The sequence below is a fragment of the Castor canadensis genome, chromosome 1, assembly GCF_047511655.1.
Source record: "Castor canadensis chromosome 1, mCasCan1.hap1v2, whole genome shotgun sequence".
In the NCBI taxonomy this organism is placed as follows: Eukaryota; Metazoa; Chordata; class Mammalia; order Rodentia; family Castoridae; genus Castor; species Castor canadensis.
In genome coordinates, this window is record NC_133386.1 from 142,710,711 (window position 1) to 142,738,022 (window position 27,312).

Consider the following 27,312-nt stretch of genomic DNA (forward strand, 5'->3'; position numbering starts at 1 on the left):
CTTTGGTGTTTTATCTAACAAATTTTTCCTAATCCAATATCAAAAAGAATATCTAAAGCCAGATGTGGTGGTGCATGCCTAAATCCCAGCATTCAGGACTCTAAGGCTGGAGGAGGGTGAGTTCCAGGCCAGCCTGGCCTACATGGCAAACCCTATCTCAAACAATAACAACAGAAGAAACAGTAATAACAAAATATCTCTTAGCTTTCTTCTAGAAGTTTTGCCATTTAGATTAAGTCCATAATCCACGTTGTGATAATTTTTATAAATAGTGAAAGGTACGGCTCAAAATCTATCTCTTCTTATGTGTGGACTCAGTTGTCCCAGCACTATTTGTTAAAACATTCTTTGTCCACTGGATTGACTTTGCATCTTTGTCATCTCCCAACTGATCACTAGACTCTAGTCTGTTCCATTCATCTACTGGTCTATCAAACCTCAAGCAGGTCTTCTGTTTTTGTTGTTTTCTCCGTGTCATGCAATAATATTCTTCTGGGGGTATTATAGAAATTAAACAACAATACTTGAATCACTTCTAGTTCGAGCTCATAATTAATGACAAGAACATTGTTTATTTATTTTATTCTAGTTTTGATTCTCTGTGATTTGAAATGAATAATTTTTAGAATGCAAATTAGTATACTTAAGAAATTATTACTTGCTGGTGGTGTAGCTCAGAGGTAGAACATGAATTTAGCCTGGTAAGGCCCTGGGTTCAACCCCTACTACCTCCAAAAACAGTCACAAAAAATTATTACTTGTGTTTTATTTCAAGAAACAAAATAATCTGATTAAATAATAACATATAATTTAAAAATTTCATATAATTATAAAATAATTCTGTTGGGGGAGAACCAAAGGGTAGCCATGTTAGAATTGGGCTCCCTCCCTCTTGAAGGTAGCTTACTAGAAACTCTCCACCCAGGCTTAAGACAAATAAGCATTCAACTTTAGCCATTTACTAAAAAATCCCCACCTGGCCTAGAAGAATTACCTGTCCAGAAGGCCACTGAGGATTTTCCTGCCCAGTGACCTTCCTGGGACTTCTCCACCAGCCTCCTGTATCTACCCCAAGTCTATAAGCAGTGGTCGACTCCAGTTCTCTTGCTAGGGACCCCTTCCTCAGAGTTTCTTTCTGAATAAACTCTGTGCTGGTGTTTGAGCTGTCTCCTGCCTATCTATCATGTGCCTCTTTCAGTTTAAAAAAATCCATTATTGTGAAACATTTTACTCTAAAACAAAAAACTATTCCCATCCTAGTCATCATTTCCTTTTTCATCTCTAACATACTAGCTGAAAATTAACTTGAGGGGTAGCTCAGTGGTAGAGGCCCTGAATTTAATTCCCTGAATCAAAGCAACAACAACAACAAAAAATTGATGTTATATTCTTTACCAAGATGCAGTTTGTTTTGCTTTTAAATTTTTCTTCTGGGTGTTCTGTTAGTCCTCTGCATGTCTGATTTGCTATCTATCATTAACTTCTAAAAAATACTTGGTCATTATTACTTCAAATATTTCTTCTGTTCCTGCTCCATTTTTTTTTTTTTTCCTTTCTCTGGTATTCTAATTATGCATACATCTTTTAAAATTGTCTTTCTCAGGTAATTCTCTTTTATTTTTTAAATTTATTTTTTTTCTTTGCATTTTAATATGGGAAATTTCCACTGTTACCTGTTCAAGATCAGAGACTTTCTTTGATCATGTCCCATCTGTTGATGGGTTTTTGGGTCACAATCTCTAAAGAAGTAATCCCTCTTTTTCAGAATTATCATAGATACTACTTCAGATAAGTCCATCAAAAATATTTTTTATTTCTGTTACAGTGTTTTTAATTTCAAGCACTTTTCTTTTTAGAATCTTCATCGCTCTGTTTACACTACCCATCTGCGTCTTCATTGTCTGATGTCAGATCTAATGCTTGATGTTCATGCTTCATCTCTTTAGATTGTGTTTTTCCTTTCCTTTTGACATGGCTTCTTATTTTTGTTGTTATTGTAAATCTGACATATGTATCAGGTAACAGGAACTCAAGTAATAAAGACCTTAGTGTGATGTTTTATGTTAAATCTACTAGGAACAATGTAGCTGGAAGGATACCAGAGGTTTCAAATTCTATTATCTTTCTTTGTTTATCCCTTACTGTCTTTGACTTTTCCTATGAACTTTTCTGTAAAGTAGTCTGTTTCAGCTCTCATCCACTGCTGTTATAACTTGAGCCCTTTTGATGTGGTTATAAGATGTGGAGAATGTTGTTGATATAATAACAAAGCTCATACTATCTTCAAGTTTGGGAGAAGAAAAAACCTCACATAGTAGATAAGCAAATTTTATCTTTCTGCCAAACATGCTGTTTTACCAAGAGGGTCAGGTTTAAAAATTCATACAATCAGTATGGGAGATGCATGCATTTGCGTTGTTTAATGTGTTGTTGGAAGCTAAAGTAAAAAAATGATGTTTTATAGGCTGGCTCTGTGATCATCATGTGTTCTCAGAGGCCTCAGATTTTCCTAGTCATTCAGTAAGTGTGCTGCTGAGGACAAAGAGTCCCTTCCCTCAGGGGAAATGTGTGAGAGATCAAAGTCCAAGCTGTGCAGGATTAATTGTCCCTAACAGCAGTCTTCCCCTGCCCTGGGTCAGCCTGCCCTAAGTCATTTACTCTCAAACTGAGGCAGGCTAAGATAGGAAACATATATGTCTTAATATTGCATTTGAGGTTGAGCATCTGAGCCTTCTTTTCAATTGCAAATGTGTGTAGGTTATTCACTCACTGGCCCTGGTACAACTTAAACCACTCCCACTCAGTCCAGTTACCACCCATGCCCCTCCCACGCATCAATTATTGGTTCTTATGGGTTCTTCCCTTTCTGTAGGTTATGGTAGGTTTTAAAAGCACCTGGAAAGAGGAAGACTCTCTCTCTCTTTCTCTCTGCTTTCAGCTCCCACCTGTCCCTACCATGACCTTTTGTAATGCCTTCCCTTAGTTTTAATAAACTCTTACCTCCCTTACTATACCCATGTGTTCTACCTGGATGCTTCCATGTGGGACACAAAGAATTTGGGAATCTTCTGACCAGAGACTACAGAAGCTTACAACAAAGCTACCATTAGTTGGTGCCCAGGTGCAAACAACTGCATAATTTCAGGTTTAAGAAATGCACCCCCACCCTTCTGTCTCCAAATCGCTATGCTCCATCCTACAGCGGATACTTGCTTTTTGAAAGAATGTAATAGTGAATAAGTAATACAAGTAATCTTTATTAGGAGTACATGAGCATTTTATACATATGTAAACAAGACAAAATATAGTACAATTAATAGAATTGCAAATGAAAAGTTGTTCATTATGGGTAAAGAAAATATTAAAAATATTAAAAACACTGTAATTCCATGCTTATAATCTCTGTAAAATGGAAATAGGTAATAGAGTGTAGGTGAATGGTAGAGCACTTGCCTAGCATATCCAAGGCCCTTGGGTTCAATCTCTAGGACAGAAAAAAAAAAGTCAGTAAAAATAAAAATGTCTAACATTCATGAAAAAAATCAGAGAGTATTCATAAGAAAATAAAAATGAAAGTAATCCTAGCTACTCAGTAGGCAGAGATCAGGAAGATCCAGGTTCAAAGTCAGCCTGGGCAAATAGTTCCTGATACCCTATCTCAAAAACACCCAATACAAGCTGGGTGCTGGTGGCTCACGCTTGTACTCCTAGCTACTCAGGAGGCAGAGATCAGGAGCATCACAGTTCGAAGCCAGCCCAGACAAACAGTTCACGAGACCCTATCTTGAAAAAACCCATCACAAAAAAATGGACTGTTGGAGTGGCTCAAAATATAGGTCCTGAGTTCAAGCCACAACACTGCAAAAAAAAAAATAATAATACAAAAAAGGGCTGGGAGAGTGGTTCAAGTGGTCAAGTGGTAGAGTATCTGCCTAGAAAGTATGAGACAAGTTTAAAACCCCAGTATTGCCAAAAAAAAAAAAAAAAGGATGATAGAGGTGTCAATAGATAACTTCCCAGTCCTGTCTCTCTGCCTATAATAAATGAGCTTTGGGTATCAGACCCTTTGTTCACCCCTTTCTGTCTCTCCAGTGTTTGCCTAGACCTCCAAGTACAGTCATCTGGGAATATTTGTAGATACTTTGTTTTTACTTTGTTTTCTGTTTCTTTCTTTTTGGTTTGTTGAGACAAAGGTCTCTCAGTGTATCCTAGGCTGGCCTTGAACATGCTAGAATTACAGGTGTGTACCACCATTTCTGGCTTCTATTTGCAGATTCTCAAATGCACCAAACTTGTGTTTTTTTCCAGGCCATTTGTGCCAGCCAGTAGCACAGCTCAGCAGAGTAAGGCACCAGAGGAACTCTTGATACTTTAAAACACCTTCCAAAAGTCGCAGTTTTTCTACTTTTATCATATGTTGGATGATAGTTATTAAGAAAATAACACTCCAGTGAAATAACTCATTCCTGTAATCCTTGCTGTTCCAAAAGCAGAGATTGGGAGATTATCAGCCTGGGCACAAATTTAGCAGGATCCCCATTTCAACCAATAGCTGGGTGCAGCAGCGTTTGTCTGTCATCTCAGGTATGCAAGAAATATAAATAGGAGGATGATGATCCAGGTCAGCCTGGGCAAAAATACGAGAGCCTATCACAAAAATAACTAAACCAAAAAGGTCTGGGAATGTGACTCAAGTGTTAGAGGGTCTGCTGAGAAGTGTGAAGTCCTGTGTTCAATCTGCAGTACCACCAAAAAACAAAACAAAACAGAAAGGAAGGAGGAAGGAAGACAGAAAGATAGGTGCCAGTGGCTCACTTCTATAATCTTAGCTACTTTGGGAGACTGAGATTGGGAGGATCACAGTTTGAGACTGGCCCAGGCAAATAGCTCCCGAGACCTCCCATCTCCAAAAATAACCAGAGCAAAATGGACTGGAGGTGTGGCTCAAGTAGTAGAACACACCTGCTTTGAAAGAACCTGAGTTCAAACTCCAGCCTCAGAAAAAAAGAAAAGAAGGGAGAGAGAGAGAGAGAGAGAGAGAGAGAGAGAGAGAGAGAGAGAGAGAGAGAGAGAAGGAAGGAGGGAAGGAGGGAAGGAGGGAAGGAACAAAAGAAGGGAGGAAGGAAGGAAGGAACAAAGCTGCACTGTGGTGCTGCACATTTCTACTTCTAACACTCAGGGAGGCTGAAGCGGGAGGATTCTGAGTTCCAAGCAAGCCTGGGAGCCTGGGCTATAGAGTAGATTCCAGGCCAACCTGGGCTTTTTTTTGACCCAACCTTAAACAGACAACCCCAACAACAAAAAGAAGGAAAATAGCAAAAGAGGTTATAGACATGACGCATGACCTGATCATATGTGTATTAAGTTCATAAGGAAAAAATAAAGGAAAAAAACAAAATTGAACAAAATTGATGAAAAATTAGATGTCACACACACAACTAAGTTAATAAACACATCTCAGTTAATGATTAACAAATCTGGCTAATGATTTAGTGTCTAATGTGATAAGAACTACCAATATACCAATATTGAAAAGAAACCAGAATGAAAAAGTAATAATTAACTCCCTTAAATGTGGCCAATGAGTATACCCAACTACATTGAATGCAGATGTTTTTAAGGGGCAGTTGTTAAACTTCCAGCAAATTTATAATTGTCCTCCTGACTAGGACTTGTCCTCAGATCCCCAAGCATGAATCAGATGATAGAGACAGAAGAGATGATTGTACTTTGGCAAACAGTTTCCAAAGGTGGCACTTTTTGTTATGTGGTGAGTCTACAGGAGGTAGAAAATCAGGACTTTTTTTTGTGTGTTGTTTGTGGTGTTGGACCAAATCTAGAGCCTTGTGTATGCTAGGTAAGTGCTCTACCATTGTTCTATGTTTCCAGTGACTATTTTTTTCTTTCTTTTCTTGCTTTTTTTTGTGGCACTAGGGTTTGAATTTAGGGCCTCTTGCTTACTAGGCAGCCACTCTACCACTTGAGCCACTCCTCCAGACCTGTTTTTGTATTGGGCTTTTTGGAGATAGGGTCTCTCAAATTATTTCCTAAGGCTAACTTTGAACTAGGATCCTCCTGATCTCTGCCTCCTGAGTAGCTAGGATTCCAGGCACGAGTCACCTGCGCCCAGGGCCAATGATTTTCTTGAATACAGCACAGAATACAAATTCATCAATTTATTTTCTTCGTGAAGATAGCATGCTTGTTATGAAGCAACAATGTGCTGGGATTGTCCTATGTCCAGGAAGGGCAGTGACGTATGATAGAGACTCTCCTATTCAAGGTTCTTCCTCTTCAGGTGAGATCAAGGTTACCTCAACCTCAAAGCACTCCTTTTTGCTCTGGACCCAAAAGACCTGACTTAGCACTTAAAACTAGTGGCATTCCACCTCAGATTCATATAAGAGTCACCTAGAAAACTTAATTTTCTTTTATAATCAATATTATCGAGGTACATGCTATAATGCTGTAATATGCACCCATTTACAGTGCACAACGTGACATGTTCTGAACAAGTTTTACACTTGTGTAACTACTACATAAACAAAATTTAGAACACTTCCAAAACTCCAAAAAGGCTAGGTCCTCTGTAAGCTAACCTTTCTCAGCACTGCTCCCTCTCCCCACTAACCTCCCATCTTATAGGGAGTAGTAAATTCCTTTTGGGGGACAAATGGAACATTAGATATTTCCCTAGGGGGATGATTCAAATTGGTACACTGATTGGAGGTCTGTGCACAATCATGAAAGTGATAGAAGACACTGAGTTCCTTATTGGCTTAGCAAGCAGAGTCAACATAGGGTTTCTCAAATTCAGCTTTTTTGATATCTTGGACTGGATAATTCTTCATAGTGACAGCTGTCCTGTGAATTATAGAATGTTTTGCATCATGCCTGGCCTCTACCCACTAGATGTCAGTGGTTATAATAACCAAAAGTCTTCTGGACATTGGAAAATTCTCCAGTTCAAATTGTCCTTTCTTCTTTGAAGAGAAGCTAGGTTAATGTATTGCTCTGTCTCGGTAAAGGACTTCCCTTTGGCTCAGAAGCTCTTCCCCTTTTCTCTTCCTGTTGGCCCAAAGAATTTCACTTTCATTTCTCAGCCAGCTAATTCGGAGGGAGGGAAGCAGGAAGAGAGGGACTGCAGGCAGACTGAGCCTGCGTGGTGAGTGAATTCTGCCCTTGGCTTTTCTTTACCACTTCAACCAGGAGCCAAGATTGCACCGTTGGGGCTCAAAGGTGTGTGGGGACATTTGTGAGGGGCAGAAGGAGGGAGACTCTGGGAGGAAAGTACTAAGTGAAGTTTGGGGAGTTTAATTGATGCACAGAGACTGGTCTGCTCTGAGAAGAAAAGCCTTGAGTGCAGAGAGATGGCAGCCTTGAGTCTGGGGAGGAGATGCCTTGAAAAGAGAGGAAGCAAGTAGAAGATCTTGTTTCTGAACCCTTATTTTCAGGGCAAGTCCATTCCCATCCTTCTTGTTCTAGAGTTTTGATTTTCTACCTGTAAGAGGATCTGGAATATTCTTTCTTTTCTAAAGGGATAACCAGAAATTCTCTAAGCTGGTAAAAGGGGATCTCTGTATTTCAAGTGTGTCAAAGTCAGACTGCTAAAACAGGGCAGCAGATAAAATGGAACCTCAGGGCACAATATGGCAAACATTGAAGGTGTGTCTTTTCCTCCCTCTCTGGAAACCACTGTCTATGACCTTCCTGATTATCTCCTCAGCCATTGGTTTGCCTGAGGGCAGCAGGTTGCCTACTTCTGTGCACTTCTAGAGCTCCAGTATTAAGACTTCACCTGCTTTTCCCTGATCAGCCTTTTGTTGTTGCTAAGAGACTGCTCTCCCATGTTTCTGAGACTGGTGTTGACCTCCCACGTTCAGATGATCCTCTTGTCTCAGTCTCCTGAGCAGCTGGCACTACAGAAATGTGCCACTGTACCCAGCTTACCTTACTTTAGTAGTGTGTGTCAATCTGCTATCCTTCCATGCCTTAGAAAATGTTCATCCTTCTTCCCTTCTTCCTCCCGTACACATCTTTGCACTAATTATTACTTCAATTCATTGCTGTTTTCTTTATTCAGAGCTAGTGAACAAAAGTTGGTTACTGCTGACAGAGCCCAAGGTTTCAACAGTCTTGTTAAAATGTTTTGTTTCTGTTGATCTTGAATGTTTCCCATCTTAGACCCACTTGTGGGCAACCTGCACTTTTTTTTTTTTTTTTTTTGGTGTTACTGGGGTTTGAACTCAGGGCCTCATGCTTTCTAGGCAGGTGCTCTACCACTTAAGCCACTTGGCAAACCTGTTTTTGTGTTTGTCATTTTCAAGATAGGGTCTTAGCAAACTATTTGCCCAGGCCTGGTTTCAAAATGAGATCCTCCTGATCTCTGCCTCCTGAGTAGCTAGGATTATGGGCTAGGGCCTCGCCAACCTGCACCTTGATGGATGTGCTAGGTACATTGACACCTGAATTCTGCAGAGTTCATCCTAACTGCCTTGCTATGAGTCTGTACCTTCCTCCTGAAAGTACCAGTTTTCTCCCCAGAGTTTAGCCAAGGCCAAACACATAGGAGACTGTGGATTTACTTACTAATTTATAAATAAATTTAATCAAATGAACCATAACAGGCTATGAGCATCCATTCAACATTCAAAAAATATGAACTAAATAGAAGAGTTTGTATTCTATTTTAGCAACAAAAATAAACAAATAATTGATAGAATATATAAAAAGTAAATAATACTGTGGAGTTACATTTTTAAAAGGTTGAATTAGGCGAAGACTCTGAAGAGAACTGGTAAGTAAGGTCTTTCAATTTTGAATGGTTGTAATGAAGGCCTCCTTGTGAGACTGTTAATAGAATATTAAAAGTGTGAGGAACTTAAAGTCCTTAACACAGGTTGGTTTTCCCTGAGGGTGAAAGAAGGACCTTGAGGGTTAGGCATGCTGCTGTAAGAGTATGTGAATGTGGATCTAAAATGGACTGTTACTAAGGCTGGCCTCACTCTGGATGACTTGCCTTTGGGCAAAGGAATGCCTGCTTTAAGAGGATTATTGCAAAAAAAAAGAGGATTATTGCAGTCAGGTTTGGTGGCTCATGCCTGCAAGCCAGGCTACCTGGCAGGTGGAGATCTCAAGGATTTTGCTTCAAGGCCACCCCAGGCAAAAAGCTAGCGAGATCCCAATCTCAATCAAAAAGCCTGGTATGGTGATGTGCACCTGTCATCCCAGCTATGCAGGAGGCAATAGCTAGGAGGATCAAGGTCTGAGGCCACCACAGGCAAAAACACAAGACCCTTCTGGAAAAGTAACTAAGCAAGCCAGGCACTGGTGGTTCATGCCTGTAATCCTAGCTACTCAGAAGGCAGAGATCAGGAAGATCGAGGTTCAAAGCCAGCCCAGGCAAATAGTTCTCAAGACCCTATCTCCAAAAACCCCATCACAAAAAATAGGGCTGTTGGAGTGGCTCAAGTGGTAAGAGCACCTGCCTCGCAAGCAAGAGTCCCTGAGCTCAAACCCCAGTGCCACCTAAAAAAAAAAAGAAGTAACTAAAGCAAAAAAGGTTGGGGGTGTGACTCAAGTAAGTGGTAGAGTGCCTGCTTAGAAAGTGCAGAGCTCTGAGTTCAAACCTCAGGACCACCACAACAAAAATAACTAAAGAAAGATTATTGCAGTGAACAACCTAAGAACAGTGATGAGAGCAGAGCAGGAAGATTAGAGAAAGTATCAGCCTAGGGAGAAAAATTTCCTGGAATCCAGGCAGAAGAGTGGTGGCAGTGGAAATATTTCAAACTAATTTGAAGAAAACACACTCAGAATATTCTGGTGAACTAAATGAGAGAAAAAGAGAAGATTAGGGGTAGCTTAATGAAAATGTTAAAAAAAAGACCTTAAAATATATCGACTAATTAGCTGGGGATCTTGACCGGGCACCAGTGGCTCACGTGTGTAATCCTAGCTACTCGGGAGGCTGAGGTTGAGATTAGGAGGATGGCATTTCCCAGCCAGCCAGGGAAAATCGTTTGCAAGACCCCCATCTTCAAAACAACCATAGCAAAATGGAATGGAGGTATGGCTCAAGTGGTAGAGCACCTGGTTTGCAAGCATGAAGTACTGAGTTCCAATCCCAGTTCCACCAAAAAGAAAAAAAAGCTACGAATCTTGGAGAAAGGGTCATTAAGATTTATCCTTGGACTCCAAGAAGTGGTTGATTTCCTGGAACTCTGTGCATAGAGTAATGGGGAGGAGAAGGTGCAATCTTCCTGAGTTTGTAGCTGGTAGTTAAGGGAAGCTGGTAGCTTGTTCCAGGACCGATTCTCTTTGGCAAAGATCTGTAATAGCTTCAGAGGTCTTAAGAGTTTTGGTTTAGCAGTAACCAGGTGACCTGGGGATTCTATCAGGCTGATGTCACTCATCTTCCCTTCTCTACTTCCCTGACTGCTGCTGGGCTTGGGTCGCTCTTGGGCAGTTGTGGTGTCATTCTGCACATGTGGGGCTTAGATTCCTATAGATCTGCCTCACTCTTGGACTGTAATGACAGCAGTGGCTTTGAAATCACTTTGCAGCCCACTGTAAACATGGATCACAGCATGTTCCACTACTTTCTTCTCTGTAGGATCTCAGTGTTCCTCAGCATTGGTAAAATACTGAGTAGAAGAAAAGGCAACAGAGGTTGGTTGTCTTATGGCTTCAGTCACACAAATAGTTATTACAATATCATGTTAAAACCCTAGTCTTGCAAGTTGTCAGAGTCTGGTCAGACCCATTCGTGCTTTGGATGATTTAGCTTTGCCTGAATTAAACCCACCAACCCACTTTCAACCTTTTTTCTCTGTAGATTCTCTACTTTTATCTCATTATGAACTGATGAGAAATAGGAAATGACTTGAATGTTGCCCTTTATGTCTTTTATTTGGAGAAAGTTCCAAGGACTGTCACTGTTTCTCCCCCACCCCTCCAACCTCCCAGAGCTTCCTTCCCAAACTGATGTCTCCAAATGGGGAAATACTTATGCTCCCTTTTGTGTCTTAGCTAGATTTCCCATGGTTTGGAGCTCTCAGTGGCTCTGATTCAAGGTGTTAATGCCTTGGTTAGACTTGCTCTCCAGGTCAACACACACTGAATCAGTGTATGACACTTGCTATGGGTTCCCAAAGACAGGAAAGTACAGGGCTCTTTGACTTCTAAAGGCACAAGCTCAGACAGGACTACACAAGATGGCTGCCCACACGCCACCACCATGAAATACCAGGAAGAAGAGACAGTTGTCTCAGTGCCAGTGTGCTCTGCAGACTCTAGGCCCACTCTCTGGTTATACTGCACTTTCACACAGTGCTCGCACCTGTTTTAAATGTGTTTTCTGAGTGTCTTTCACTTCAACCCCCACCTTCTGCTGTGCTACTTCTTGCACACTCCATGCTGGAGCACTTTGTCTCTCTCACATTTTTTCTGTTTTTTTTTAGGTTCTGTCTGTTTGCAACTGAAACTTCAGTGCTTTCCACCACCATCCACCTTAAGCTGTGGCTGCTCTCTGCAGAAGCTAGCAATTAGTGGGTACCATTCACTTGCCACTACACCATCCTGTATTAATCTGCTGAATCACCCAATAGTCTTTAAGCAAGAAGAGCCTCAGAAGTTAGGATAGAAAGAAGCCAGGGGAGCAGTGTGATGGCTTCAAAAATCCTGATGAACATGTCGGAGGAGGTGACTTGTCCCATCTGCTTAGAGCTTTTGACGGAACCCCTGAGTCTAGAGTGTGGCCACAGTTTCTGCCAAGCTTGCATCACCGAGAACAATAAGAAGGCAATGATAAGCTCAGCAGAGGAAAGCAGCTGTCCTGTATGTGGTATCAGATACTCACTTGAAAATCTATGGACAAATCAGCATCTGGCTGGCATAGTGGAGAGACTCAAGGAAGTCAAGTTGAAGCCTGACATTGAGAATCAGAGAGATTTCTGTGTGCGTCATGGAGAGAAACTTCTACTCTTCTGCAAGGAAGATAGGAAGGTCATTTGCTGGCTTTGTGAGCGTTCTCAGCAGCACCGTGGTCACCATACCTTCATCCTTGAGGAAGCAGTTGAGGAATGTCAGGTAGGGTCCTAGAGACAGGGCAGAAAATGGTCCTTGGTAAGAAATCTCATATTTCCATCCTTTTAAAACTAATATTGATACCAAAGTACTGAGTCCTGGTATGTCCCTTACCTTATGTTCAGCTTTCAATGCCTGGAGTACATTTCTGAGATTTCCTTTTATTTGCATAAAGGGTCTCTTGGACAAAAGTCAGAGGTTTGAGGAAATCCTTTACCAAGTTTAGCTTTCATTGCTCTTCTTAGCAGGGAGATTGCTGGACAACATTGTAGATGGATATGGGAAGAGCATCAAAAAGAGGAAAGGACTTCACTGTTGCAGGGCAGTACTTACTGTACAGAAAGAGAGATGCAGGCTCCTATTGATAAGAAGATGATGACTTCCATCCATCAGGGATAAAAAATACATTTACCTCGTCAGATTTCCTCTCATATCATAGACTCTAAGCATCAACCTCAGTTTCTATAAACTGGTCTCTTCTGAGATCAGCTTGATTTCTTTTTCACTAAACATCTGTCCAGATGCTGGAAAATCTCTAATCTTTACTATTGTGATTTCTTCTTTATAGGAGAAGCTTCAGGCAGCTCTCAAGAGGCTGAGGAAAGAGCAACAGGAAGCTGAGAAGTTGGAAGCTGACATCAGAGAACAGAGAATTTCTTGGAAGGCAAGAGGAGATTTTTTTCCTGAGGGATTCTGAGGCAGGAATCTTAGCAGGGCCTTTGGTCCTAATCCAAGTAGTCCCCTTAGTCTTTGTTCTTTGACATTGAATAAGTCCAGAAAACATTTGATTATTTCTTTGTTGGGGGTAAGGGCTGGAGATAGACTTGCACAAAGATGGACTGTATGGTAGGGAAGGATGGAGAGTACTGTGCTCTGTTTCTCTTTTCAACGAGTCTCTGATGCTTCTGTTGGAAGACACTGGGCAAAAGACCAGTTTTCCTCAAGGTTCAAAACTGGGAATGTGGCAATGCAGTAAGTCATGGGTGTCCAGGACAGCTGTCTACAAGTTTTATTTCTGTCTGATGGTTAGCCTAGATAAGACTGGCTGAGATCATTGTTTTAGTAGGCATTGAAGGAAAAATAGTAGGAAAAAATAGCTCCCCACCGAAATTGCTCTCTGATTCTATAACCTTCCTGGGTTGAAGTCTCTGAAAAATGTCTTTTCCCATTTGGTTCCTATATCTTGTACATAGGCCTAGAGCCTGACAGACTCATCACATCTCTTTCTGTCCATGTTTACAGTATCAGATACAGACTGAAAGGCAAAGGATACAAACAGAATTTAATCAGCTTAGAAGCATCCTGGACGGTGAGGAGCAGAGGGAGCTGAAAAGGTTGGAGGAAGAGGAGAAGAAGATACTGGATAACTTGGCAGAGGCTGAGGATGAGCTGGCTCAGCAGAACCAGTTGGTGAAAGGGCTCATCTCAGATCTGGAGTGTCGGAGTCAGTGGTCAACAACAGAGCTTCTGGAGGTAGGAAGGATCTCCTAATGTAAGAATGTGTTGTTACTTTTCTCTTTATAGCTAATAATATTCTATATTGAATGGAAGTAGTGAAAGCAAACATTCTTGCTTTTTTTCTGATCTTAAGAGAAAAACATTCAGTTTTTCACCATTAAGTATGATGGTAGCTCTGTGTTTTTTGGAGATGACCTTTATTAGGCTGAAGAAGCTCCCTTCTATTTCAGGTTTGATATCTTTACTATTGTTTTCATCATAAAGGTATTAGCAATTTTGTCAAGTGCTTTTTAAATATTCCTTGAGATCATCATATGGTTTTTATTCCTTATTTTATTAATGTGGTGTATTACACTGATCAATTTTTTTGTGCTGAATCAAACTTACATTTGTGGGACAAATCCCACTTAGTTATGATTAGAATGACCATTATTTTTTATTTTGCTGGATTTGATTTTCTAATATTTTTTGGAGAATTTTGTGTCTACATTCATAGAGAATATTGGCCAGTGTTTTCTTTTCTTATGATGTCTTTGTGATTTTAGTTTCCCTGTAGGACTGGCACTGTATAATGAATTTTGAAATGTTCTAAAAACTCTTCTATTCTTGGAAGAATTATGAAGTACTGGTGTGAAACCATCAGTGTCTGGCCTTTTATTTTTTTGTAGGAAGTCTGACTTCTGGTCTGATCTCTTTTCATGTTCTAAGACTATCCATTTTTTTTGTCTTCATTGGTTGTTTTTGTACTTGTAGGAATTTGTTCATTTCATTTAGTTTATATATTTTGTCAGTATACCAACAAGTGACTTGTTTATTTTATCTAGCTTATCTAATATGTTTGTATGTAAGTGTTCACATTCTGCAACTCTTTTTGTGTATGTGTGGTTCTGGGAATATAATACAGAGACTCATACACGCTCGGAAAGTGTTCTGGCACTGAGCTATACCCCCAGCTCCTTATAATTCTCTTTAATTTCCTTAAGGCCACTAGTAATGTTGCATACTTCATCCCTGATTTGAATAATTCACCTCCTCATTTTCTCTTGGTGTGTCTAGCTTAAAGTTTGTCAATTTTGTTGATATTTTAAAATAACTAATTTTTGATTTCTCTGATTTTATTTCACTTCTCCATTCTCTCATTAATCCTGCCTAACCCACAAACTTTTTGATTTGTACTTTCTTCTTCCTAGGACAGAAGTGGAATCATGAAGTGGTAAGTATGCATGACTAGGAGCTGTGCTTTTGTGTTTAAGAAAGGTTTGTAGCCATTAGAAATATTTAATCAGGATTTAAAAAAATCTCTAGGTCAGTGAAAGTTGGATGTTGCATTTTCTTTTTAAAATTATTTTTGAATTATAATGCATTAATAGTATGAGAGAATTTCATTGTGATAATTCCATATATGCATATGACATACCTTGAATAAGTTCACCTTCTCCATCATATTCCCACTCCCCCCTTTCCTCTTCCCCCTTTTTCAGCATTTGATGGGTTTCATTATACTGTTTTCATACGTATATTTAAACTGCTGGTCATCAGTGAGGATTTGAGTATTCCGTACCTACTGAGAATGGACCTGATTCAATGGTAGTGAACTTGGTGATTGAAGTTCAGAGTTAGAACCAGAAAGGATATTAAGGATAAGGGGTTTCACAATCAAACTTTTGTGAGTTCATTCTAATTTACCTTCAGTCCCTACATATAGTTCTGGATCCCTTATTTCATGGGTGCTTGTCTTACCACATAGAGGACCTTGTCAAATCCTAAAATAGGCCATGAGGACAACTCCTTTATATTTTCTTTGCTTATGTGAGAATAGAAGAGAGAGAGCAGGTCATTTCACAAAATTCTTCCTAGATTTCTGAAAACAGACCCAAGTCTTAGGCTAGTAGCTTTGATGCAGGTTGCCAATAGTTAATCTCTTTTTGTTTACTTTAGAAGCCCATATGGAAAAGTGTAGTCCTTGTGTCTAGTTACAACCCATGTGGAAGCATCAAATTCCTTACAGGCTCATTTTAGGAATCATCAGTTCTTCTTTGTCAAGTGTTTGTAACTTTTACCCAAAGAATCTGAATTCTCTAATGTAGGCCATACCTGGAGTTGGACTAGTGTGCAGGCTCACTGGTCCTCCAAACAGAGCCCTACATCATATAGTCAGGATCTGCAATTCACTCGATTTGCCTGGAAGCTCACATCCTGGCACTCTCTAGAAGACCTACTGATATGTGATGAGTTCTCCACATCATGTAACTTTTTAGAAGTAGCAAAGGCTTTTCCAGTGTATTATTTCATTTAACTTTGTATTATTTCCATGAAGCACCAATGAAAGGTAAGTCATTCCATTACTATTATTATTAATTATTATTATTATTTAGTGGTGCTGGGATTTGAACTCAGGTCTTCATGCTTGCTAGGCAAGCATTCTACCACTTGAGACACTCTTCTGGAAAGCCACCCTCCCTTTCCAGCCCTTTTTATTTTTATTTTTTAATAGTTTATTCAGGTATATTTGCTGTACAAAAACCAGAAATAATTATTGTACACGATTTAGTAAGTTTGGACATATGCATAAACCTATGAAACCATCACCATAACCATCACCAGCAAAAGTTTCCTGGTGTCCTCCTTTTCTGGAGAGAACACTGAACATAAGATCTACCCTCTCAACAAATTTTTATGTGCACATTACAGTACTGTTGACATAGGCACTTTGCTGTACAGTAGATCTCTAGACATAATTTTTCTTACATAATGGAAACTTTATGCCAGTTGAACAATTCCCCCTCAGTCTCTGGTAAGCCACAGTTCTACCCTCTCCTTCTATAAGTTTGACTATTTTAGGTACTTTATCTAAGTGGAATCATGAAATATTTGTCCTTCTATGACTGGATTATTTCACTCAGTTCTCCTGACTTATCTATGTTGTTGCAAATGTTAGGATTTCCTGATTTTTTTTTTTTTTTTGGTGGCACTGGAGTTCAAACTCAGAGCCTCATTCTTGCTAGGCAGGTTCTCTTACCACCTTTATTTATTTATTTTTATTTGTTTGTTTTTTTGTGGTGCTGGGGCTTTAACTCCGGGCTTACTCATTGAGCCACTCCACCAGCCCTTTTTTTGTGAAGGATTTTTTCAAGATAGTGTCTCTTAAACTATTTGCCCAGTCTGGCTTCGAACCAATATCCTCCTGATCGCTACCTCTTGAGTAGCTAGGATTATATGTGTGAGCCACCAGAGCCTGGTTTGATGGGTTTTTTTTTTGAAATAGGGTCTCCCAAACTATTTGCTCAGGCTGGCCTTGAACCACAATCCTCCTGATCTCTACCTCCTAAGGAGGTAGAATTACAGGTGTAAGCCACCAGCGCCCAGCTGATCTCCTACTTTTTAAACACTGGATAATACTGCATTGTGTGTATACACCTCGCTTTCTTTATCCATTTCATTTACCAATGGACACTGAGAGTTTTCCATAACTTGACTAATGTGAATAAGGCTACAATGAAGAGTGGAGTGCGGAGGCCTCTTTGAGATCCTGACTTCAATTCTTCTGGATAAATATCCAGAGGTGGGACTACTGGACCACGCTAGTTACATATTTTTTTAAATTTATCTTTATTCTTTTGTTACTTTTTATTAGGATATAGTCAGTGTACAGAGGGACTCACTGTGACATTTCCAAATAGGCGTATAGTGTCCATTGGTTAGATCACCACCACTGTCTCCTCCTCAACCCCGTTGCCCCACTTAGAGCAATTGCAAGAAATTGCTTTGCTCTATTTCATTGCTAGTTCTATTTTTAATTTTTGGATGAATCTCTAAGTTTTCTTTGCAATAGCAACTATACCATTTTACATTCTCACCAATTGTGTAGAAGAATTCCAGTTTCTCCACCTCTTTATCAACACTTGTTTGTTATCCCTAGTCTTTTTGATAATAGCTATCCTAAGTGGACTTAACACCAGCCCTTTTTAGTGTTGGGTATTTTCAAGATAGGGTCTCTCGACTATTTGCCTGGGCTGCCCTTGAACCATGATCTGCCTGATCTCTGCCTCCTGAGTAGCTAGGATTACCAGTGTGAGCCACCAGCGCCTATAGCAATCATTGCATTATTAGAAGAGGTAACTGCCTTCAAGAGATGAAACTCTTTCCAAGGTCGCACAGAGAGAAAATGGGAGGATTTTTCACACAAGCATATTTTTCTGAATCTAAGGTCAAGGTTTTTCCTTAGGCTCCTCAGTGAAGAGGTAGCAAGTACATCAGTGATGTGGAAAGAGAGGAAGGCAGATGTGTGAGAGAGACTCAGGATGAAAAATGTGGGGTTTGAAATATTTTGTCATCTTTAGGTGTGAGTGCTGGACACTGAAGAAGCCAAAAGCTGTTCCCAAGAAACTGAAGATTGTGTTCCATGCACCAGACCTGAGGGGGATGTGGCAAGTGTTTAAAGGTGAGGACAGCAGGAGAAAGAGTATGAATATGGATTCTTGTGGCTTCAAGGAATACATTGTGTAGCTGGTATAGTTTAAAAGTGAGGATGGAAGAGAGGAGGGATGTCAGAGAAGGGGTATTCTGTGATGAAGAGGATGCAGGTATATCTAATGAAGAATGGTTAGCTATTTGTTTTATTGTCTGGTTTTCCAGCTCACAGCCTTCCAGTTCTCCCCTCCCTTGTCTCTGCTTTAGAAAACAGATGAGTATCAGTGCTTCATTCTTTTTTCTTTTTCCTTCTAATTAAAATCATTTCATCTTTTATCATTTCAGAGCTAACAAATGTCCGGTGCTACTGGGGTAAGAAGTTACAGGGTCTTCAAATCACTGTGTCCTGATCACCTTTCAGATGTTGGTGGTGTCAATGAGACCTTATCTTCTTAGTCTTATGCGTTCTTACATATGCATAATATACTTCTCTTTTCTTTAAGGGTGGGCTTGGTGGTACACTCCTGTAATTCTAGCACAGGGGTGGGGTGAGGGCTGCTGAGGGAAGAGAATCATGAGTTCAAAGCCAGTCTAGGCTGCATAGTGAGTTCAAGCCACCCTGGGCTATATAGTAAGACCCTATGTCAAAAAAAAGAATCTAAATTAAAAGCATTTCTTTATTGTTTCACCCCTTCCTCCATCCATCAACACAAATTTTTTTCTGAGTAATTTCCCAAGTTCCCTCTTAACAATGTCACCTGATATACTAACTCCATATTTGTTACCTGATCATTTTTTGTTTTTATTCCCTGCAGTGGACTTCACATTGAATCCAGTCAACCTAAATTTGAATCTTGTCCTTTCAGAAGATCAGCGACAAGTGAAATCTGTGCCAATTTGGCCAGTTAAGTGTTCTAATTATTGTATCTTAGGCTCCCAATATTTCTCCTCAGGGAAACATTACTGGGAAATAGATGTATCCAAGAAAACTGCCTGGATCCTTGGAGTATACAGTAGAAAACATTCTATAAAGAACAGTGGTAGACCAGGCACAGATTTTCCAGATGTTTACTACAGATACAGACCTCAAAATGGCTACTGGGTTATAGGGTTACAAAACAAATTTAAGTATAATGCCTTTGAGGACTCTCCCACCTCTTATCCAACACTTTTGACCCTCTTTATGGCTATTCCTCCCCATCGTGTTGGAGTTTTCCTCGACTATGATGGAGGCACTACCTCATTTTTCAATGTCACAAATCATGGGTCACTCATCTACAAGTTCTCTAAATGTTGCTTTTCTCAGCCTGTTTATCCATATTTCAATCCTTGGGATTGTCCAGCCCCCATGACTCTGTGCCCACCAAGCTCCTGAATTATCTCATTCCCTGGTCAACTTCTTGTACTCCTTGCCTTGAGGCTCATCTCCTGCATCTGAGAGCATCTGTACCATTCAGACCATCTCTTCCTTGTAGTCTCCCTTCTTTACTTGAGAACTTTTATACATCTTTGAGATGCGTAGTATATCTGGCTTGAAATAAGAGAGATACTTATTTGCCCATTTAGTGTTTTTCATATTCTCAAAGGAAAACATCTAATCCCTCTCAAAGATGGAAAAGTTTTGGCATAGCATCCATGTCCTCCCATTTCTCCATATTTCCCTGTATCACTGGTCTGAAGAGACTTGGCAAAGCCTGTTATCACCCATCTATGTTACTTAGGACAATCCATATGAATCACTCTCTTGAACACCACCACCACCAACTAAAGAGTTTTTGAATGTATGTCAGTTTGCCCAGGATTCGCCAAGTTCATCAAGTAGTCAAGGAGAAGAACACATAAGCAATAGATATAATCATAATGAAGAGTTATGTCCAGAGTGTTTGAGTTTAAATCCTGACAGGATTATGTATAATGATGAGTTCTGGTTTTTTTCCTATATATGAATTGGTATTTGAAATTGTACCTAAGATCATTGTGTAAATTTAAATGTCAGTAAATATAAAATACCTACTTAACTGTTGTGTGCAGAATAATAAATGTTCGCTGTGATGATTGCTAAAAATTAAAAGTTGTGCTCTTGTCTTAGGCAATAGATTTGTGCCTTTCATAATAATTATAACCGTTTCTACTGAAGTTTCATTTTGTAAGTTCCCAAACTCTGCCATCAAGACAATTTCAGTTCTAGCTTAATTTCATCAAACTTTTTATACTGATGTTGGTACTGTTTTTAAGGTCTTTTATTAGCTGGGTACTGGTGGCTCATGCCTACAATCCTAGCTGCTTGGAAGCCTGAGATCAGTAGGATTGCAGTTCAAGGTAACCTCCAAAAAACAGCAAGACCTTGTCTCAAAAACCCCCAACACAAAAAAGGACTGGCAAAGTGGCTCAAGTGGTAGAGCATCTACCTAGTAAGCATGAGTCTCCGAGTTTAAATACCAGCATTGCCAAAATAAATAAATAAGGAAGGAAGGAAGCCTTTATTAGAAAAGTTTAGAACTGAAAAAGTATGAATTTCCATAATCTATTCAATGCAGGGAGTCATGGATTTTAATAAAAAGGTAGAGTCTTTTGGTGTTCAAAACTTTTCCTGTGGTAAAGTACTTGAGTGTATTGTTGTTAGCTACCAATTCAAGCACTTTTCTTTCTTCTTCTTGTTCTTTTGTTTTTAAACTAATTTAAAGCTAAGAATGAGAGCTGGCAAAATGGCTCAAACAGTAGAATACCTGCCTCTAAGCATGAGGTCCTGAGTTCAGACCCCAGTCTTGCACCCTCTATCCCCAAAAACCAAACTGAGTGAACAAAAATCTTAGAATAAGTAATAGACCTACCTAGGATAGCAAAAACACAAAATTTTCTTAGAGAATTATGCTTTATAAGTTAGAGATAGTATGTTTTATAAGTTCTTCACAGAGCCCACATCAGTTTGTAAGCCTGTAGATATACAGTAATTCCTTTTACCAGTAGAATGAAAAAGAAAGCATTTGAGATCGGAATTATATGCATAAGCTCTCATACTTGTACATGTAGGAATGTATATATAATTCATAAAATATGTTTACATAAAGTATCTTTATCCCAGCTAAATTTTAAAAATATAATGTGAGAGCTCATGAATTAAATCATAGCTATGTGATAGGCTTGGATTGAAAAGGTCATGGTTTGAGGCCAGCCAGAGAAATAGTTTCCCAGACCCCATCTCAAAAATTACCAGAGCAAAATGGGCTGGAGGTGAGGCACAAGTGGTAGAGCACCTGTTTTGCAAGTGTGAAACCCTGAGTTCAAACACAAGTCTTATGTGTATGGAACTCCTATTTTGTGGTTTAAAAGAATCTATAAACCTATGAAATATTCCCCCAACAGTCCATGGCTAGTGAGTGGAGGAAATAGGATAAGAATGGGTGTGTCATTCCCAGCAGAGATAGCATTTCTACTTAAAGCCCAGAGAGAACACATGGCCCAGATTTCTTAGGATGCAGTAAGAGGGAGAACAAGAAGATGGTGATCTATAGAACGAGACTGGAGAATCAATGGCCAGCCCTAGGTGGCAAGAAATATGGTTTGGAATTCTTAGCCCATATAGCCATTAAGGAAACAGTAGCAAGACAAGGTAATGCCATCAGGTTGAAGGTTGAACTGCTTAATGCCAGGGTGTTCTTGCAGGTGAAAGATGTAGATGATGTGTACTGTGGATGGTTAAGACCCTCAACTTTGAAATCAGATAGAATATTATTATCATACATATGCTTCTACTTGCCTTTAAGGTAATAAAATTTAATTAGGTTCAGTTTCTTTTGGAAATAAAAATACTGACTCAATTGCAGTAATTAAATAATATAATATTTATAATAACTTCCTCATTTTGTAGCTCATCTACACTCATCTAGGTGTCTATTAATTTTCAATGTGAATTGAAATAATGTTAAGGATGAATATTAATTTACTTTATTATTATCATTGCTTTTACCTTAGAAATAGAAAAACTTGATTAAAGGATTACAAATAATGTTTAAATTTCATCTTATTGAATAATAAATATTTCTTCATTGGTAAGGATTGCACTTGGACTGGGGTTATATCTCAGTGGTAGAGTACTCGCTTAGCATGGGTAAGGCCCTGAGTTCCATATCCAGCATTGCAAAAGAAATGGTTCCCATATTCATAAGCAGACTTTCAAAACTAACAAAAATAGCCTCTGTAAGTGAGCATACTATATATAAGTTGATTTAACATCTTTTTCTACTTACATAATAATTCTTTCACTGAAAACCATTTTTTATTACATGCTTAGGTAAGTCTCCATTTTTCAGGTTGCTGAATCACACTGTGACTCAGAATCAGATAACAAGAGTCCAGAATCAAATTATGATGACTCAATTTAAGATTTTTTTTGACTTGTACAATGGTGCAAAAGCAGACCCACACATTATTTTCACTTTTAGTACAATATTCAATAAACTATATGAGATATTTAGCATTTTATTATAAAATAGGCTTTGTGTTACATGATAATATATTACAAGATAATGTAAGTGTTCAGAGTACATTTAAGGTAAATGAGGCTAAGCTTTGATTAGGAGTCTTTGTTCCATGAGGATTTTGGGATTTTTTTTTTTCTACTTCTGAAAGAATGCCACTGGGAGCTGTTTAGGGAGTGCATTGAATTTGTCAATAATATTGGGTAGTACGGAGATTTTTTCCCCTCCCCTTCAATCCCTTCTGCCCTTCATAAAACTATTTCAACAGGTTTCATAATTCTATTTTCATACATACGTATAAAATGTTTTGATCATATTCACCCCCACCCCTTTACCTTTTCCTTTTATCCTCTCCATTTTGGCTGGTACCCATCCCAAAAAGGAACCTGTTTTACATTCTTGTTATTCATTTTTAAAGACTAGATTCTGCATATGAGAGGGAACATATTAATTCTTCCAAGTTATAATTGCAAGCTATCATTCCATTTATCTTGGACTTCTTTAATTTCTTTCATCAGTGTTTTATAATTTTGAGTATGTAAGTCTTTTATTAATTTTTTTTTTCAGTGCTAGGCCTTGAACTCAGGGTCTACACCTTGAGCCACTCCACCAGCCCTTTTTTGTGAGGTTTTCTTTTTTTGAGATAAGGTCTTGTGAACTATTTGCCTGGGCTAGCTTCAAGCCATGATCCTCCTGATCTCTGCCTTCTAAGTAGCTAAGATTGCAATCATCTGGCTTTCATTTCTATGGTTAAGTTTATCCTTAAGTAATTTCTTCTTTTTATTGATATTGTGAATGAATGATATTATTTTATTTCCATTTTATTTTTTAAATTTTTTTCCTCTTTTATTGTTTTTACATTTACTTACATGTATATACATTGTTCATGCCACCTCCCCCCACCCCATTCCCATTTCCATTTTAGATAATTATTTGTTTCTGCATAGTCCTATGACTGATTTTTGTATGTTGATTATGTATCTTTCAACTTTATTGGTTTATGAACTGGTTTTTTGTATTTAGTGTTTTCTAAATATATGATCATGTTTTCTAAATATATGATCATGTTTCATAGAGATGTATACCTCCAAATATATGTAATTTCCAATTTGGTTGCCTTTTCTATTTCTTGTTTAATTTCTATAGCTGGGAATTCTACTACTATGTTGAATAGAAGTAGTGAGAGGGGTCATATTTTCCTTGTACTAGATTTTAGATGACACAGCTTTCACTTTCCTCCACTGATTGATGTTAACAGTCCTCTACCACTTGAGCTACAGTGGGGTTTTCATATATTATCTTTATCGTGTTCAGATAACTTTCTTGTTTACCTAATTATTGTGAGATTTTTAAAACTGTATCAATTTTTTTGTCAAAAAATTGTCATGCTTTTCTTGTATCTGTCAAGATGATCCTGGCTTATTTTCCCTTTCATATCTTTATTCTCCTTTATCACATTGATTGGGTTGCATGTATTGAACCATCTTCAAATACCAGAAATAAGTTCTACCTGTTAATGGTTTATGATTCTTCTAAATGTGCTGTTGAATTTGGTTTGCTAGTTTTTAATTGAGGATTTTGAGTCAAAGTTTGTTAGAGATGTTAGCCTCCATATGTGCTTATGAACCCATCTGGTTTGGTAGTTCATTATTGTTGCATTTTAGTGACTCTTCTGTGATTTATGCGAGTTTTATTTTCTTAATACTTTTCTACAGGTAGGCTCTGTTCATTATTTCCAGACTATATAACTTTTAATGTTCAATATGTAAGTTCATGTAGTTTTTCTTTTATGATTCTTAAATTTTCTTAGGCTGATCCTACTTCATTTTTATTTCAGTCACTGTAGCTTTCAGTAATGGTATTTCATTTAAATAATAGTTCCATCTGATATTTTCAATTTGTTCATCATCATAATTGTGTAACTTTTTTACATCCTTTATCCTGAAAATAATATCTTAGTGAATCCATGTCTACCACATCTAACATCTGTTTTATTTTGGTGTTAGTCTCCACTGACTGTCTCACTCCTGAGTTTGGATCATGTTGTCTTCTATTTTTGCATTTTAAATAAGTTTGCATGGTATCCTGGAAAATGTGGATGAGATATAATGATTCTGTATTCTATTTATTTCTGAAGACTATTTTTTAAGGCAATTAACTTGGTTGTACTAAAATTCCTAGTTCTTCCCTGGCAGATGCAGAAGCTTAAATCTCTATTCAGTTCTGGTAAAATATTCTGGGCTACTTCGTGTCTATCTCAAATGTATACAGTTTACAAACTTGGTCAGAATTTATACATATAATATGGGATTTAATTCTATAGATTTCTCCTCTACATACATTCTCCGACCACTTTCCAGTTTTTCAGATAGGGTCCCAAAGCATTCTTCATGTTCTTCAAATCAGTAAGCATAATCTTGATGCTTACTGTTTTAACTATCCCACATTTGCCTGCAAGGGAAAAGCCCTAAAGGCAGGAAATTCCCCCAATATTGTTCTCTTATTTCCAAGTGACTATTATACTGTAATTTCTGAGTTCTTTTTTACTCTCTAGTGTATTCAGGTTTACGTGCTTTTTATGTCATGTCCAAAGTTTCTAATGGTGATCTAAGAGTAAGAGGTGCTATTTTTAGAATGCATACCTCTACTAGTATAGTAATATGTGCATGAATTCATATTACAGATTCTGGAGGAGATAAAAATAACATTGGACAGTAAATAGGACAGATATTGAACAAATCTTTAGATCACACTAAGTTTGTCAATTGGAGAGAATACAGGACCTTCTATCTTTGGAATTGCTGAGAAGAAGTTATTAAAAAAGTATCAGGAAAATACGGAAGGAATCAGAATCCAAGAGGAGAAGGGGATCCAATCTGATTTCTTGATAAACTCCTTTGATGCATTACATTTGAGCCAGAGATAAGTAAATGTAATAAATATGGTGTGCGCTGTAACAAAGGCCAGGTTTCATCAATGTGTTGCATCATTTTTCATTCTTAAATAGCTCACAAATGGTAGCTTGGAGTATGGTGGCTGTTATGGAGAGAGTTGTGTCTCTCCAAATTCATATGATGAGGCCCTTAACTCCAAGTTTAATTCTGTTTGGATATGGGAACTTTTAACAATGTAATTAGGTTAAATGTAGTCATAAGGATGGAGTTTTAATACAATATGAATGATAATGAATTGAACAGACAGTTCTTAACAGAAGCACAAATGATCTATACATATATGAAAAAAATGCTCATTATCTTCATCCATCAGGGGAATCAAAACTGTGTTGAGATTCCATCTCATCCCAGTCTATCAGCCCAGTTCTATCATCCCAGTGCCTATCATCAAGAAAACACACAGCAAATGCTGGTGAGAATGTGGGGAAAAGAGAACCAACCCACTGTTCAGTATGGATGTAAATTTGTGATTGGGATGTAAATTAGCCACTATGGAAATCAGTACAGAGGTTCTTCAGGAAACCATATGATCCTGCTATAAAACTTCTCAGTATATACATGAAGAAATCTAAGTTCCTGCACACCAATATTTATTGCAGCAATATTTGCAATAGCCAAATTATGAAATCAGGCTTGGTGCCCATCAACAGATGAATGATTAAACATGGTAAATTGGGCACGGTGGTGAACACCTGTAATCACAGCAACTTTTTTTTTTTTTTATTTGTGTTATGATAATAGGTTAGTAAGTGTGTTAAAAAGCCATCAGTTTGTTTACTTTCTGAAAGCACATAAGAAAAGAAAAACATAATTTTTTTTTTCATTTTTCTTTTATTAATTCATATGTGCATACAAGGCTTGGTTTATTTCTCCCCCCTGCCCCCACCCCCTCCCTTACCACCCACTCCACCCCCTCCCGCTCCCCCCCTCAATACCCAGCAGAAACTATTTTGCCCTTCTTTCTAATTTTGTTGTAGAGAGAGTATAAGCAATAATAGGAAGGAACAAGGGGTTTTGCTGGTTGAGATAAGGATAGCTATACAGGGCATTGACTCACATTGATTTCCTGTGCGTGGGTGTTACCTTCTAGGTTAATTCTTTTTAATCTAACCTTTTCTCTAGTTCCTGGTCTCCTTTTCCTATTGGCCTCAGTTGCTTTAAGGTATCTGCTTTAGTTTCTCTGCATTAAGGGCAACAAATGCTAGCTAGTTTTTTAGGTGTCTTACCTATCCTCACCCCTCCCTTGTGTGCTCTCGCTTTTATCATGTGCTCATAGTCCAATCCCCTTGTTGTGTTTGCCCTTGATCTAATGTCCACATATGAGGGAGAACATACGATTTTTGGTCTTTTGAGCCAGGCTAACCTCACTCAGAATGATGTTCTCCAATTCCATCCATTTACCAGCGAATGATAACATTTCGTTCTTCTTCATGGCTGCATAAAATTCCATTGTGTATAGATACCACATTTTCTTAATCCATTCGTCAGTGTTGGGGCATCTTGGCTGTTTCCATAACTTGGCTATTGTGAATAGTGCTGCAATAAACATGGATGTGCAGGTGCCTCTGGAGTAACAGTCTTTTGGGTATATCCCCAAGAGTGGTATTGCTGGATCAAATGGTAGATCGATGTCCAGCTTTTTAAGTAGCCTCCAAATTTTTTTCCAGAGTGGTTGTACTAGTCTACATTCCCACCAACAGTGTAAGAGGGTTCCTTTTTCCCCGCATCCTCGCCAGCACCTGTTGTTGGTGGTGTTGCTGATGATGGCTATTCTAACAGGGGTGAGGTGGAATCTTAGTGTGGTTTTAATTTGCATTTCCTTTATTGCTAGAGATGGTGAGCATTTTTTCATGTGTTTTCTGGCCATTTGAATTTCTTCTTTTGAGAAAGTTCTGTTTAGTTCACCTGCCCATTTCTTTATTGGT

At 38.6% G+C, this 27,312-nt stretch overlaps 1 protein-coding gene across 4 annotated transcripts; it reads left to right on the top strand.

Moving 5' to 3' along the window:
• Positions 1–5,603: 5,603 nt before the first annotated feature.
• Positions 5,604–23,541, top strand: Trim34 (tripartite motif containing 34). 4 transcript variants are annotated; one of them, XM_074084583.1, is made up of 8 exons: positions 5,604–5,857; positions 11,463–12,090; positions 12,656–12,751; positions 13,330–13,560; positions 14,736–14,758; positions 17,886–17,986; positions 18,301–18,327; positions 18,771–23,541. In XM_074084583.1, exons 2-8 carry the CDS (start codon positions 11,668–11,670, stop codon positions 19,328–19,330), a joined length of 1,461 nt encoding a protein of 486 aa, XP_073940684.1. In that variant the 5' UTR covers positions 5,604–5,857; positions 11,463–11,667; the 3' UTR covers positions 19,331–23,541. The 4 variants fall into 4 exon arrangements, with proteins under 4 accessions (XP_073940684.1, XP_073940695.1, XP_020020710.1 ...); XM_074084594.1 differs by having other exon boundaries at positions 5,604–5,770; XM_020165121.2 differs by lacking the exon at positions 5,604–5,857 and adding an exon at positions 7,087–7,165.
• Positions 23,542–27,312: the final 3,771 nt, after the last annotated feature.

Coding starts and splice junctions, on each gene's coding strand:
- Trim34 (XM_074084583.1), top strand. CDS start 11,668: ATGGCTTCAAAAATCCTGATGAACATGTCGGAGGAGGTGACTTGTCCC. Junction 12,752..13,329: donor AACAGAGAATTTCTTGGAAG/GCAAGAGGAGAT, acceptor CCATGTTTACAG/TATCAGATACAGACTGAAAG. Junction 18,328..18,770: donor AAATGTCCGGTGCTACTGGG/GTAAGAAGTTAC, acceptor TATTCCCTGCAG/TGGACTTCACATTGAATCCA.